This window comes from Saccopteryx leptura, chromosome 6, assembly GCF_036850995.1.
Source record: "Saccopteryx leptura isolate mSacLep1 chromosome 6, mSacLep1_pri_phased_curated, whole genome shotgun sequence".
Taxonomy (NCBI): Eukaryota; Metazoa; Chordata; class Mammalia; order Chiroptera; family Emballonuridae; genus Saccopteryx; species Saccopteryx leptura.
The window spans coordinates 37,820,033-37,834,703 of record NC_089508.1 but is presented as its reverse complement, the minus strand read 5'-3'; the positions used below and the strand labels follow the sequence as shown (position 1 = coordinate 37,834,703).

General features: G+C 35.3%; 1 protein-coding gene across 1 annotated transcript in view; it reads right to left on the bottom strand.

Annotated features, from left to right (window-relative positions):
- Window positions 1-14,671, bottom strand: part of KCNH5 (potassium voltage-gated channel subfamily H member 5) — a 314,219-nt gene that overhangs the window by 110,561 nt on the left and 188,987 nt on the right. Inside the window, exon 8 of the mRNA XM_066342396.1 lies at window positions 13,508-13,707. Coding sequence (XP_066198493.1) covers window positions 13,508-13,707 — 200 coding nt within the window. The remainder of the gene's footprint in view (window positions 1-13,507; window positions 13,708-14,671) is intronic.

The following is a 14,671-nucleotide window of genomic DNA, read 5'->3' as shown; positions in this document are numbered from 1 at the left end:
TGGTCTTGCTATATATTGGTCTATCTCTGTCACATACAAATTCTCCCCATATGTCCAGGATTATTTTTAAACTCATTAACTTTTATTGTTACCATATGTTAATTTGGTTTTCCCTATGCCAAAATCATATATTTACATATATCTGTTAATTACTACACATTGCTCTTCCTCATTCCAATATTGGATCTGTTTCCAAAACTCTAATAAATCTGCTTTTATCAAGTTTGTCCGTAAACTCCATGTTGAAAACTCCAAATGGAATTTTTCACATTTAATTTTATTTATCTTTTAGAAGACTGCAAGACAATTGTTCATTTTCTCCTTTGGATTCCATCAAATCAAATATTTCTGCTTTCTATCTGATATCACAGTCGCTACTCTCAGTGAACCTATGACCATTCTCATCTATTTCACCTATACATAGCAGTTTCTCAAACCTTGAACTTATGCTCTTTCCTCTTTCCTAGCTATAATATCATTCTGAGTGATTACAGCTAGATCTTCATGGCCTTATATATATTAATGGCTACCAAATTATATATCCTAGAGTTATATTTATTGATAAAATAAATATTTATTGAGCATCTACCATGTACAAATCATTTTTCTATGTGCTAATTATTCAACAGAGAACAAAAGAGCCAAAATTCTTTGTCTGCATAAAATGTTTATTCTAATATGACCCAATCAACAAATAAAGAAATAAACTATACATATAATATTTCAAATTATGATAAATTTTCTGAAGAAAACTAAATCAGGGACTTAAGTACTTAAGGACTTAGGGGTAGAGATATTGCAATCCTAACTAGAATAGAAGCATGACAGTTTCACTAGAGATTTAATAATAGCAAAAGTCAGCAAACTAAGCTCTGAGGGCCAACTCTGGCCCACCTCCTATGTTTGTATGGCCAGTGAGCTAAGAATGGCTTTTAAGTTTTTAAATGGTTAAAAAAATCAAAGGAAAGGCCCTGGCCGGTTGGCTCAGTGGTAGAGCGTCAGCCTGGCATGCAGGAGTCCTGGGTTCGATTCCCGGCCAGGGCACACAGGAGAAGCACCCATCTGCTTCTCCACCCCTCCCCTTCCTCTCTGTATCTTTCTTCCCCTCCTGCAGCCGAGGCTCCATTGGAGCAAAGTTGGCCAGGGCGCTGAGGATGGCTCCATGGCCTCTGCCTCAGGCACTAGAATGGCTCTGGTTGCAGCAGAGTGATGCCCCAGATAGGCAGAGCATCATCCCCTGGTGGGCATGCTGGGTGGATCCCGGTCAGGCACATGTGGGAATCTGTCTGACTGCCTCCCCATTTCCAGCTTCAGAAAAATACAAAAAAAAAAAAAATCAAAGGAAAAATAATATTTTATGACATGTGGAAATATATGGAATTCAAATTAATGTGCCCATAAATAACACTTTTATTTGGACATATATTTATTTACCTATTATCTATGGCTTTTTTCATTCTTCAGTGGTGAAGTTGCATAGCTGGAACAAAGACTACATGGCTACAAAGTCTAAACTATGTACTATCTGGTCCTGTATACAAAAAGTTGTTGATCCTGATCTTAACCAATAGATGCTCTATTGCTTGCAAACAAAAAGCTTTACATGACTAAGTCCTTTTTGAGTTAAATGGCAGTAGAAAATATTTAACTCTTTAGACAAATGTGTTTGCTTCCTTTAATAGAGAGCATTTCTCTTTTTAATTCAGTTGTCATGGAAATCAAAAGCTCGATATGACCAAGTTTAGTAACAGTTGCACTCCAGGTGGTTGGATATAACTCTACTGTGTTTCATCCTTTACCTATATGTGTTCATGTAGAAGTTTATGTATGTCTGTTGTCTTGTTTTATACTGATTTTAATTTTATGAGTGAAGTCTATAATTTTGTGTGAAACTCAATACAAATATAAACATAAGGATAAGTTATGTTTGGTATACTATTTTAAGAGGTCATCCTTAAAACTATAATAACCAGACTGTCTTTCTCTGTTATGGTATTTGGAATTATGGGATTAAACAAGTACATCTTTAAGTTCATGAGGCAATGTAGTGCTTCTCTATGATAAAAATATTGTCCTAATTTACATAATATATAATATTCTTACATATGCCTTAAAGAAAAATATTCATTTAAAAGGCTTTTAAGGTCCTTCTTAATAATTCTGCAGAAAAATACAAGTCTCAATCAACTAGGAAATTTGCTTGTGTGAAATGATTCATGCTTTAACACAATATTCTTATGTACAATTGCCAATAAAGAAAGGTGTTATTTTAAGATTAAATAATAATCTCAGGTCATACATTTTTCTAGTTAGAAAGTAAAGGTCAGAACATTAAGACTTGGGTTTTTCTATGAGCTCTTTTGACTCTCCTATAAAATATTTTAAAAATAAAGCATCAAGAAAGAAATATTAGTTACATTTCTTATTTGATTGTTTTGTTTTGAACCTTTTACAATAGCCCTCAAAAGCCAAGTACCAAATGTTGTTGGGAAAACTGGTCAGGTACATGCAAAAAAATGAAACTAGACCACCAACTTACACCATACACAAAAATAAACTCAAAATAGATAAAAGATTTAAATGTAAGTTGTAAAACCATAAACATCTTGGAAGAAAACACAGGAAGTAAACTCTCCGACATCTCTTGTAACAACATCTGATGATTTATCTCCACGGGCAAGTGAAATAAAGGACAGGATGAACAAATGGGATTATATCAAGCTAAAATGCTTTTGCACAGCAAAAGACAATATGAATAAAATAAAAAGGCAACTCACACAATGGGAGAACATACTGGCCAATACATCTGATAAAGAGTTAATAACAAAAATTTATAAAGAACTTCTAAAACTCAACACCAGGAAGGTAAACAATCCAATCAAAAAATAGGAAAAAGAACTGAACAGACACTTCTCCAAATAGGACATACAGATGGCCAATAGGTATATGAAAAAATGTTCAACATCACTAATCATTAGAGAAATGCAAATTAAAACCACAATGAGATACCACCTCACACCAGTCAGAATGGCGCTTATTAATAAAACAACACAGAATAAGTGCTGGTGAGGATGTGGAGAAAAGGGAACCCTCCTGCACTGCTGGTGGGAATGCAGACTGGTGCAGCCACTGTGGAAAACAGTATGGAGATTCCTCAAAAAATTAAAAATCGAACTGCTTTTTGACCCAGCTATCCCACCATTAGGAATATATCCAAAGAATACCAAATCACTGATTCAAAAGAAGACATGCACCCCCATGTTTACTGCAGCATTGTTTACAATAGCCAAGATCTGGAAACAGCCCAAGTGTCCGTCAGTGGATGAGTGGATTAAAAAGCTGTGGTACATATACACAATGGAATACTATGTGGCCACGAAAAAGAAGGAAATCTTTAACCTTTTGCGACAGCATGGATGGACCTGGAGACTATTCTACTAAGTGAGATAAGCCAGGCAGAGAAAGACAAATATGATATGATCTCACTTATATGTGGAATCTAATGAACAAAGAGAACTGACAAGCAAAATAGAGGCAGAGGAGAGATCACAGGGACCAGAGGGTTAGCAGTAAGAGGGAGGGGGGGTGAGGGGATGGGATCAGAGAAGGTAAAGGGATTCATGAAATTATATATACATAATATAGAGATATAGATAGCAAGACCACAAATCCCAGAGGGAAGGAGGGGAGGGTGTTGAGGAAAGGGGAGCAAGGGGGGGGGGAAACATGGGTGGGGGGAGAGGGAGTTGTATTCGGTGGGACATTTGAATCCATGTAAACACAATAAATTAAAATTAATAAAAATATTTTTAAAAAGAAACCAAGTAAATGAAACTACTTCTGAGAGTTTTTAAGAGGGATTTATTACAAAAACTTTCTTAAGACCAATTAAAGATAAATTTAATTTCAAAAATATTAGCTCCAGTGTTCTACCAAATTTAGATTACAGAACCAGGTCTTTTTGTTGTATCTATGTATCTCATATACCTAATAAGTTTGATGGCAGGACCACTGTTAATATATGTATTCATTCAGTATTTCTTATAGTGGTACTATATTGTTGTTGGCTTAACTAAGATCCTATGGCTTTCTGAAATCTGTTAATTAAAATATTATTCTTAAGGGAACTTGGTTTCTTAAGGGAATTTAACAAAAATATGTATATAATTTGTATGTATTCTTGAAATGTTACATATTAAGCATCTATACAAATAAAAGCAGCTTTTTATAACTCCAACTATAAGAGTGCAAGAACTTTTTTCAATATTGGAAAGCCCTAATAATAATCTACATAATATACATCTTAGTTTAGGCAATGTAAGGTTACTAAGATTCCAAATTTCAGTGTTCCTACTGGTAATAATACCAATCAGTTTAGTAAAATTATATACCTTTTATGGGTTAACCAAGTAGTAATCAAAGATAACATAGTTGTACATTTTATAAGCATTCAGACTTCACTATATCTCAAAGCACAGAATGTGAAGGAACAATGCATTTACTTATGCTCAAAGTTTTTCTTTAGAGAATATCCTCTTTTACCGTGAATGCTGACAAATCCAAGGTTCTCTGTATGTGACCTAAGGCAAGTCATTTACTCTCTTATAGCTAATTTCCATATTAGTAAATTGAGAACAGAACTTACTAATTGTTCAACACAAGAGCAAGGATTGTATTTATTTTGATTTACCACTTAATAGCAATTACTGCACTACCCTACAAAACCGTTGTTCCCTTTAATGTGGATGCAAATTTTAAAAGGTGGGTATTTTCTTATATATAAATTCTATAATAATATAGATTCTCCCTTAATTAACATTTCTATGTCTCAGACATATCTCAGCAGAAGTTAGGGAAGTGCAGACTTGCTCAAGAAAATTCAAGACATAATGAAATGAAGAACAATGTTAATACAAGAAAAAAAAAAGAGAATGTTTGAGGATTTCAAGATAGGTCAAGACTCATAAAAAGCAAAATTGGGAGAAAGCTTCCAGGTCATATCACCATGTGTCCCTCTCCTCAACTCCAGGATCACGCCCAGGAGCAAGGAATAAAGTGCCATCTGAGGCCATGGACAGTGAACCATCAGGGGAATCTTGCTTACATAACCACTTTCATTTTTCTTTTCTTTTCTTTTGCTTTATTTTCTCCACCCTTTTGCTGCCTTCTACTGTGCCAGACAGGGACAACCTGTGGTTATTTGGCACTACTAGTAAAGGAGCTAAAACTGGCTTTTCAGTATTTCATTGAATATAGATGAACTCAAAAGCAAGAGCAATCGGCCTCAGCCAAAGGATGGGCATCTTTTAGGCACTGTCAACAAAATCATAACAGAGATAGGAGACGGACTGGGGAGTAGATAACCACAGTCTTAGAAGAAAAATAAACCATAACAAACATAGTCAGAGGATACCAACAACATAAATCACAGAAATAAAAATATCTTTTTTTAAAAGTTCATTTTATAAAATCCAACCATCTGCATAATCCTACTTTTTCTAGTAAACTGCAAGAGCTGTGTAGGAAGCACTAGAATCTCATTCAAAAATAGGTGTTTTCATAGCTATTTCTGTACATTTACTCTAGTGACAGTTTGAAAATGGATCAATCAAGGCAGCTCAGAACAAAATACTAGGTTAGATCAAACACCTCCTCACACGGTGACACCATCTGTGGCATGTGGATTCATTCATGATTTAATTTTTCCCAAAAGTCTAAATTATATTTGTGTCTTTGCATTTGATGTGTATGTATATAAAAATATTTTATTCACCCAAATTACTCTGCAACTGAGGTTCCATTTACATCTGTATTTAAAGACAACAGTACATACCAAATACCAAAGCAAAGACTAAGATCAAAAATAGTGCCAGGTTCTTGTAGTTTATGACTGCTAAAGGAAGAAATCTATTATAACTGCCATAGTCTAAATTATTTGTTAACACTTATTATTGCTTATCTTATACAGACACTATATGGGCACTCTTAATCCTCAATCTAACTAAATAAGGTGGGTGGCAGTATCTCCATCACAGCTGTGAATTCAGAAGCATGAAACCTACTCCTCATGGTGTAGGTCAGGGGTCCCCAAACTATGGCCCGCGGGCCGCATGCGGCCCCCCGAGGCCATTTATCTGGCCCCCGCTGCACTTCTGGAAGGGGCACCTCTTTCATTGGTGGTCAATGAGAGGAGCATAGTTCCCATTGAAATACTGGTCAGTTTGTTGATTTAAACTTACTTGTTCTTTATTTTAAATATTGTATTTGTTCCCATTTTGTTTTTTTACTTTAAAATAAGATATGTGCAGTGTGCATAGGGATTTGTTCATAGGTTTTTTTTTATAGTCTGGCCCTCCAACGGTCTGAGGGACAGTGAACTGGCCCCCTGTGTAAAAAGTTTGGGGACCCCTGGTGTAGAATAAAGCCAGGCTACTGAGCAAGCCATCCATGGCTCCATACAAACAACTTGTACTTTTACTCCTGGACTATAACTATCAAATGATTCCTTTGTCCCTTCCTCAAAGGATAGTGGCAGTGCCGAGAAAATTAAATACAAACTAGCACTAAAGTAATTTCACCATTGTACATAAAAAGAATGCCCTTAATATAATTCCTAGAGAGAGGGTTGAGTCATTCAAGATTTAACTTAGTGATATAACATATTCTTATCCTTGCTAGAGAAAACTGCATTCTACTTGACACGCAAAAAGTTTACTAATAATTATATTAGTTAACAATACTGTAAAGCTTGGAGCACCTTTAAAGTCACGGCAAACTATATATTCACTTGCATGTTCCAAATTACTATCACAAGAAATATTGAAGTTCTCATATACTTTTAATGTTCCCTTTTCTTACTTTTATTTTTTTCCTTTTTAAGGAGGGGAGATAGTGAAACAGATTCCTGCATGTACCCTGACTGGATCCACTTAGAAACCCCCACCTTGGGCCAATCCTCGGATTAACCAAGCTATTTTTAGCCCCTGAGGCTGATGTACTAGGACCAACGCATGCTTGAACCAACTGAGCCACTGGCTGCAAGAAGAGAAGAGGGAGAGAAGGGGGTGAGGGAGGGGAAGATGATTGCTTCTCCTATGTGCAAACACCGGAAATCAAACCTGGGACATCCATATGCCAGGCCAACGCTCTATCCACAGAGCAAGCCTGCCAGGACCATATAATAAACCCTTGAGCATTAGTTTATTTAACTTCAGATACACAAAAGGAAAAATAAAAGTGAGGTTTCAGATAAAGTCTACCTTTACCTTTTATTACCTCTTTATCCTCTTTCCTCTGGTAACCAATATACTATTGTCTGTGTCTGTGAATTTTAGTTTTATATTCCACACGTAAGTAAAATCATATGGTTCTTAACTTTTTGTGACTCACTTATTTCACTTAGCATAATATTCTCAAGGTCCATCCATATTGTCACAAATATTTTAAGTCACCTGTCATAACTCTCCCCAAGTCTCCAATTAGCCAAACTAAATATCCATATTTTCTCTAAGTATTCAACTTATAACAAGATTCTCAGAACTTTATACCTTCACTCTTATCTTCTTAAGTGTGTGGCCATCTGATAATATTTTTTTAAATATTCAGCTGGAAACTGAACACAATATTTTATCTATGATCTGATTAACACAAACTGTATTGGGACAATTATGTATTATCTCTCTCTCTCTTTTTTAACATTGTAAGCATCTTTTTTAAATTTTTATTTTGTAATTAAATTTAATCAGGTGACATTGATCAATAAAAGTACATAGGTTTTAGGTGACTATCTCTATAGTATATAAACTATTGCTTGTGTTGTGTGCCCATCACTCAAAGTCAAAGCATTTTCTGTCACCATATACAGTGTGTCCGTAAAGTCATGGTACACTTTTGACCGGTCACAGAAAAGCAACAAAAGATGATAGAAATGTGAAATCTGCACCAAATAAAAGGAAACTCTCCCAGTTTCTGTAGGATGATGTGGCAGCATATGCACATGCGCAGATGATGACGTAATACCGTGTATACAGCGGAGCAGCCCATGGCCATGCCAGTCGAGATGTGGATGGTACAGAGGAAAGTTCAGTGTGTTCTGTGGCTCGCTAAATACGAACCTGTGACCAAAGTGCAACGTGAATATTGGCGCATTTATAACGAAGCACCACCACATAGAAATAACATTACTCAGTGGGATAAGCAGTTGAAGGAAACCGGCAGTTTAGTGGAGAAACCCCGTTCTGGTAGGCCATCAGTCAGTGACGAGTCTGTAGAGGCTATATGGGATTGCTACCTAAAGAGCCCTAAAAAATCTGTGTGTGAGCCCACATCGAACTGCATTGAATAGATATGAAACTGGGAGAGTTTTCCTTTAATTTGGTGCAGATTTCACATTTCTATCGTCTTTTGTTGCTTTCCTGTGACCAATCAAAAGTGCACCATGACTTTACAGACACACTGTATTTGTCCCTCTTTTACCTCTCTTGATCCAAAGACAAAAGTGTATCTTTAGACCAGCTCAGTTTCTTTTCACTGTATGCATGTGCATATCCTGTACTTACATGGCACATTGAGCCCAGCACTTCTGTCTGTGGAATTCTTCTGGGAAGACAAGTGCCTTCACTTTTGAGTTCAGCTGTACATTGTAATGGGAACCTCTCGAACTATTTAAATATTGAATCAAGAAAATGATGCCATATATGTATAACAATGTTATTCCTGTTTTTCCAATTTAGGAATACAAAGAAATATTTATACATGCTTTTGTAAATTAAAAATACAAACTAAACTGATTAAAAAGAAGTTACTTCTACTTACAGAAAAAAATATATTGCCTAGTATATTTGGAAGAAATAAAGTGTTTCTATGATTGATTGGGTTTAAAAATAACGCAAGAATTTAAATATTCAAAATCTCAATTCCTTTACATTCTAAAGACATAATTGTGCCTGAATATTTTGCATAATTCTGCCAGAATTTTTCACATAATGAGATCTTCCTGCTGATATTTAATGCTTATTACAAAACACATAAAACAAGAAATGAAGACTAAAGAGCACTTTCTACTGATTTTTCCAAACTACATGTTAAGAAAAAAAGTAAGACACTGAAAAATTAGAAAATGGTAAAGTTTTAGGCTTCATTCTATAAAACAAGCTGAAGAAAATACAGTATGATGGTAAATACGTAGTCTATACATTATACATGTTACACATTTTTTCATATGATCTGAAAATAAAGTCTCCACCATCTACTGCACTTGAATTCTTAACCCAGTAAAGTCATTTCAAAGTGTAAGATACAATTTTTGAGTTTGTTTTTTTTTTGGTTTTTTTGTTTGTTTGTTTTTGTATTTTTCTGAAGCTGGAAACGGGGAGAGACAGTCAGACTCCCGCATGCGCCCGACCGGGATCCACCCGGCACACCCACTAGGGGCGACGCTCTGCCCACCAGGGGGTGATGCTCTGCCCCTCCGGGGCGTTGCTCTGCCAACACCAGAGCCACTCTAGTGCCTGGGGCAGAGGCCAAGGAGCCATCCCCAGCGCCCGGGCCATCCTTGCTCCAATGGAGCCTTGGCTGCGGGAGAGGAAGAGAGAGACAGAGAGGAAGGAAGGGGGGTGGAGAAGCAAATGGGAGCTTCTCCTATGTGCCCTGGCCGGGAATCGAACCCGGGTTCCCCGCACGCCAGGCCAATGCTCTACTGCTGAGCCAACCAGCCAGGGCCACAATTTTTGAGTTTTAACTGTCATTTTTCCTATGTTTTCCCATAATCTCCTCCTTCTCTTATAAATCCTCACTCATTCCACCCATTTCTCTTGTCTTTTAAATGCACAGAATGTTAGCAAGAGGCCAAGCCCAGAACATGGATTTTGGTTGTCACATTTTAAAAGAATCTAAAGCAACTATTGTAATTAGCAGTTAATAAAATACTTTTAACCAAATAAAATTAATCTATGTACTGTTCTATATTTTAAAAATTACCTAAGGCTACCTTTTATAATAAAAATGCTACAATCTCCACAGTAGAACTTATTTTAATGCCAGAGTTTGTATCAGAGAAAACATTATTCACATAAAGCAAGTTAAGACTGAATTAAATCACGGTGATTAATTTGCTTGTGGGTTAAAGCTGAATTCAAAAAATCTATAAAACTAAGTATTTAGAAGCAATATAAGGAAATCTCAGTAATTGGGGTGAAAGTTTTTCTGTAATTAGCTGCAATGCATCATTAAATTCTATTGTACTAGCAACTGAAAAAACACAGCTCTTTTGGAACTAACAAGAGAAGTATCAGAACAAAGACATTTAGCTTCATAGATTATATTTCAACCTTTTTCATTATACACTCATAGCTAAACCTGGTTACACCCACCATTAATAAAATATTTGAAAGAAACAACAAAATGTGAAACAAATACAGTGTGTCCGTATTTGACTGGTCACAGGAAAGCAACAAAAAACGATAGAAATGTGAAATCTGCACCAAATAAAAGGAAAACTCTCCCAGTTTCATACCTATTCAGTGCAGTTTGATGTGGGCTCATGCACTTATTTTTTAGGGCTCCTTAGGTAGCTATCCCGTATAGCTTCTACAAACTCGTCACTGACTAATGGCCTACCAGAATGGGGTTTTTCCACCAAACTGCCGGTTTCCTTCAACTGCTTATCCCACCGAGTAATGTTATTCCTATGTAGTGGCGCTTCATTATAAATGCACCAATATTCACATTGCACTTTGGTCACAGATTCGAATTTAGGAGCCACAGAACACACTGAACTTTCCTCTGTACCATCCACATCTCGACTGGCATGGCCGTGGGCTGCTCCGCTGTATACACGGTGTTACGTCATCATCTGTGCATGCACACATGCTGCTACATCATCCTACAGAAACTGGGAGGGTTTTCCTTTTATTTGGTGCAGATTTCACATTTCTATCGTCTTTTGTTGCTTTCCTGTGACCAGTCAAAAGTGCACCATGACTTTACGGACACACTGTGTAGTAAGGCTAGTATTTGGCTTATTGAAGAATAGGCAATATAATAGAAGTCTTTAACATCAAATACAAAATTTTTTTAAAATTGAGAATGTTTACTAAAATAATATTGTCAAATACATTCATATTTCTAAGATTTCATGACTGTAATTACAGAAGTTATATCATTACTGTCATCAGCCTTTCATTTTCTTTCCCATCCTTGTAATTTTAACAGGCTCAATCAATTTCATTCTTAGTATCAAAAAAATCCCACAGTAAAAATGAATATAGCATATAGTTTTATAGAGAAAGATAAATGGATGAATGGATGGGCAGATAGATAGATAGGTGACAGATAGATAGATAGATAGATAGATATAAATAAAGCTTTATTATAAAAACCATATAAGCTCATTGGCTGCTGTCTTGAGAATACATCATATGGAGACAAAGGTAAAAGCACTGTTATTTGGCTATATAATAACCTAGATAGAACATGATAGTGATTTGGACCAAGTAATAGCAATAAAGGTGATAAGAACTGGAGGTGGAGCCAACAAAATTTGATGTAGGTTTTAATGTGGGAGTTTTCATGGTAAGCAACTGAGATGCAGAATTTCCATGAACTGTACTAAGAAAGAATGTCAGTGGAGCAGATTTATGAAAGATTATTAGGAGTTCATTTCTGGACAATTTTACTGGACAAGAGTAGGCAATTGGATAGGAAAATCTAAAAGTCTACCGTCAGGGAACAGATCAAAGATGAATCTGTGTATTTCAGTGGGGTTAGCATATATTTTAAAAATCATAAGGTTGCATGATATTATTGAAAGAAAGAATATAGTCAGAAAAATGAGGCACAGAATGAAGCTCTAGAATATCACAAATTTACAATATTTTCTTGGCCAAACTGCTTTCAAACAATACACTACCAACTTACACACAGATCAAAATTATATGACAGTGTCAGACACTACAGACTTTGCTAAGATTGGGCATTATCCTCGTCCTTTTGACATATTAAAAATGGTCTCTTACTGTTTCAATATTAATTTATTACAAATAAAAATAATATTTTTCTGTACATTTATTAGTAATTTGTATTTTTGTCTTCTATAAATTACCTGTGCACTCAGCTTATTTTCATCCCTGATACTTCTTACTGGCTTATAAAATCACCTTTACATATTAAGATAATTAACATTCACTTATGATATTTTGTTTCAAATAATGTCATTTTCATTTTCAGTGTCTGGTATGAGAATTTTTACATTCCCTAGCCAAATCTATTTATTAATTACTTTGTTACGTATTATTCCATTGCTTTGATACACACAAAAATTAATTATTTACATATTTTCTTCTAATAGTTTATGGTTTCTTGTTTTTTACATTTAACCCTCAGTCCTTCTGATATTTTTGTTAGCTCGTGTGGAAAGACTTTCATTGAATATTTTCTTAGATTTTTAGCTCATTTTATATTTATATTAAATAATATAGCAATTCCATCTTTGCAATGTGTCCTTTAACTTATATTCAGTTCTTATCCATAGTAAAATATATAATAGTTCTGAGATATCTAGTTCTTCTCTTTGTTTTGGCTATTAAGTGTTGTTTCTATACTTCAATGCTTTGTTATAGTACTTTAAAGTTATATATTTTGTATACTATTTATTTGTCAAGTGACTGAATGCCTAACAGGCATATGGATCCTCCCCCTGGCTGTTAGCTAAACCAGAGATCTGGATGCCTATTATTGTTTTCTTCTTGTTAAGTATAGCATATGGTATGTAGTCTAAGAACACATTTTTAAATTCACCTTCATTGTGTATGCAATTAGCGTAAATCTCCTATACCCCCTTCCCAAGCCAAGACTTTGGCAGATGTCTTTTCATTTACAATGCTGTTATAGTTCTTCTTTGCCCTTAATATAAGATAGATGGGAAACTTTTTGTTTATTTGTTTCATGAAAATATAAGCGAGGAATTAGAGATACCAAATGCATGGGGAAGATGGCATCCATTTTAAATATTTGTGTGGGCTAAGCGAAGAATTATAAGTTGCTTTATAAACATGTGAGAGAAAGGAAAGAAATTTAAGTGGAGGATAGCAAACATATAAGATTTGAGTTTATAAGCAAGAAAGTTGCATTCTAAATTTTAAAAGGGAAAAAAGTCAAAGGAAAAATCAATAAATTCTACCAGTAGAAATGGCAGCACTGTTAGAGTTTGAGAGGAATGCAGTAAATTACTCTGAGTGATAATAAGAGTGTTTTATGGAAATGCAGTAATCAGCTGTTTTCAGAAACCACAAACTCTAAATCGAGTGTGATGACTAGTAGTAATTGATGATTAATGGTTGAGTGCTTTGCACCTTCTAAGCACTCAATAACATGATTGATTGATATGTTACTTATGTAATAGAGTAACATTCATAAAGCAATTATATAAGCAATATGTGAGTGGGAAAACTATAGGTATCTGAAGATCCTATTGAAATAGAAAATAAATAACAACAATAATAGCCCATACCTTCTCTGTGTCAATGCCTTTTGACATGGACCATGTTGAGACAATATAATCCATGACTCGTTCACTAAGGCCTTTGGGAACCTGATAGAGTTTCAGAAAGTCCCGCACATTATTCAGCATCTCGTGGTATCGGTTGGTGTTGGCATACATTTGCTGGAAAATTGTGGTAACATTTCCAAAAATAGTTGCATAAAGAAGAGCTGAAAGAAAAGAAATGATGAAAATGAAACAAACATCCCAAGTGAAAAAAATAATATGAAAATTGGTACAATCAATGAATAATGGGACAAAGATGTCTTTATAAACTTGAAGGGTTCATACATATTAACCCCTGAAAAGAGTGCCTGGAACTTGGTATGCATTCAGTAAATGTTACTTTCTGTAAGATAAACATGAGTTTATGAGAATGCAACACTCCAGTCAATGTGGCAAAACCTGAGAGTGGCTAACAGGATTTCGTGAAGAATTAAATGATCCACAATTATAATTTGTCTAAGAAATTCTAGCCTATGACTAAAATTATCCTAAAGCCTTGTCTTCCTGAATAAAGCCTAATCAATTTGAATTTTCCAGGGATTGATGATCCAGTATAGAAATGTATGCTCTTTCCAGCTTTTGGAATACTTCCCTATTTATAAGTAATGTTGACAGAACATAAGAAATATAGGGAGTGAAGACAAATTAAAGTGTTCCATTTTTAGAAGGATCTGAAGAGAAACACAGTGGAAATTAACAGCTAAAATAAAATTTTGTGAGTGCCTGAAAATTCAAATTATTAAACGCATGTCAGTATACCAGTGTTGTAAATTTTTTTATGCCATCATTTTAATTAAGAGCAAAGCCAGCTTTCAGACCAATGTTATTTATCTACCGGAGCTTACAAATGGGAAAGGGTTTTGAAATTCCCTAAAGATGACCCCCTCCTTCAACTCATAATTTACTAACTCTTCTCTCTCCACATCCTGTCAGGCTACTAATGTTTACGTGATCTTCCAAAAGCTTTGAAAAGCAGTTGCATTCAGGTGAGACTGAACACACCCCAGTTGCACACCACCCCCACCCTATGGTGTCCTTTTGATTCCATCCCCTTGTTAACACGAAGCTCTTTGGGAAGAAGGCAGAACTTTATTTACCTTAAGGTTTAGTTAACAATGTTTAGTAATC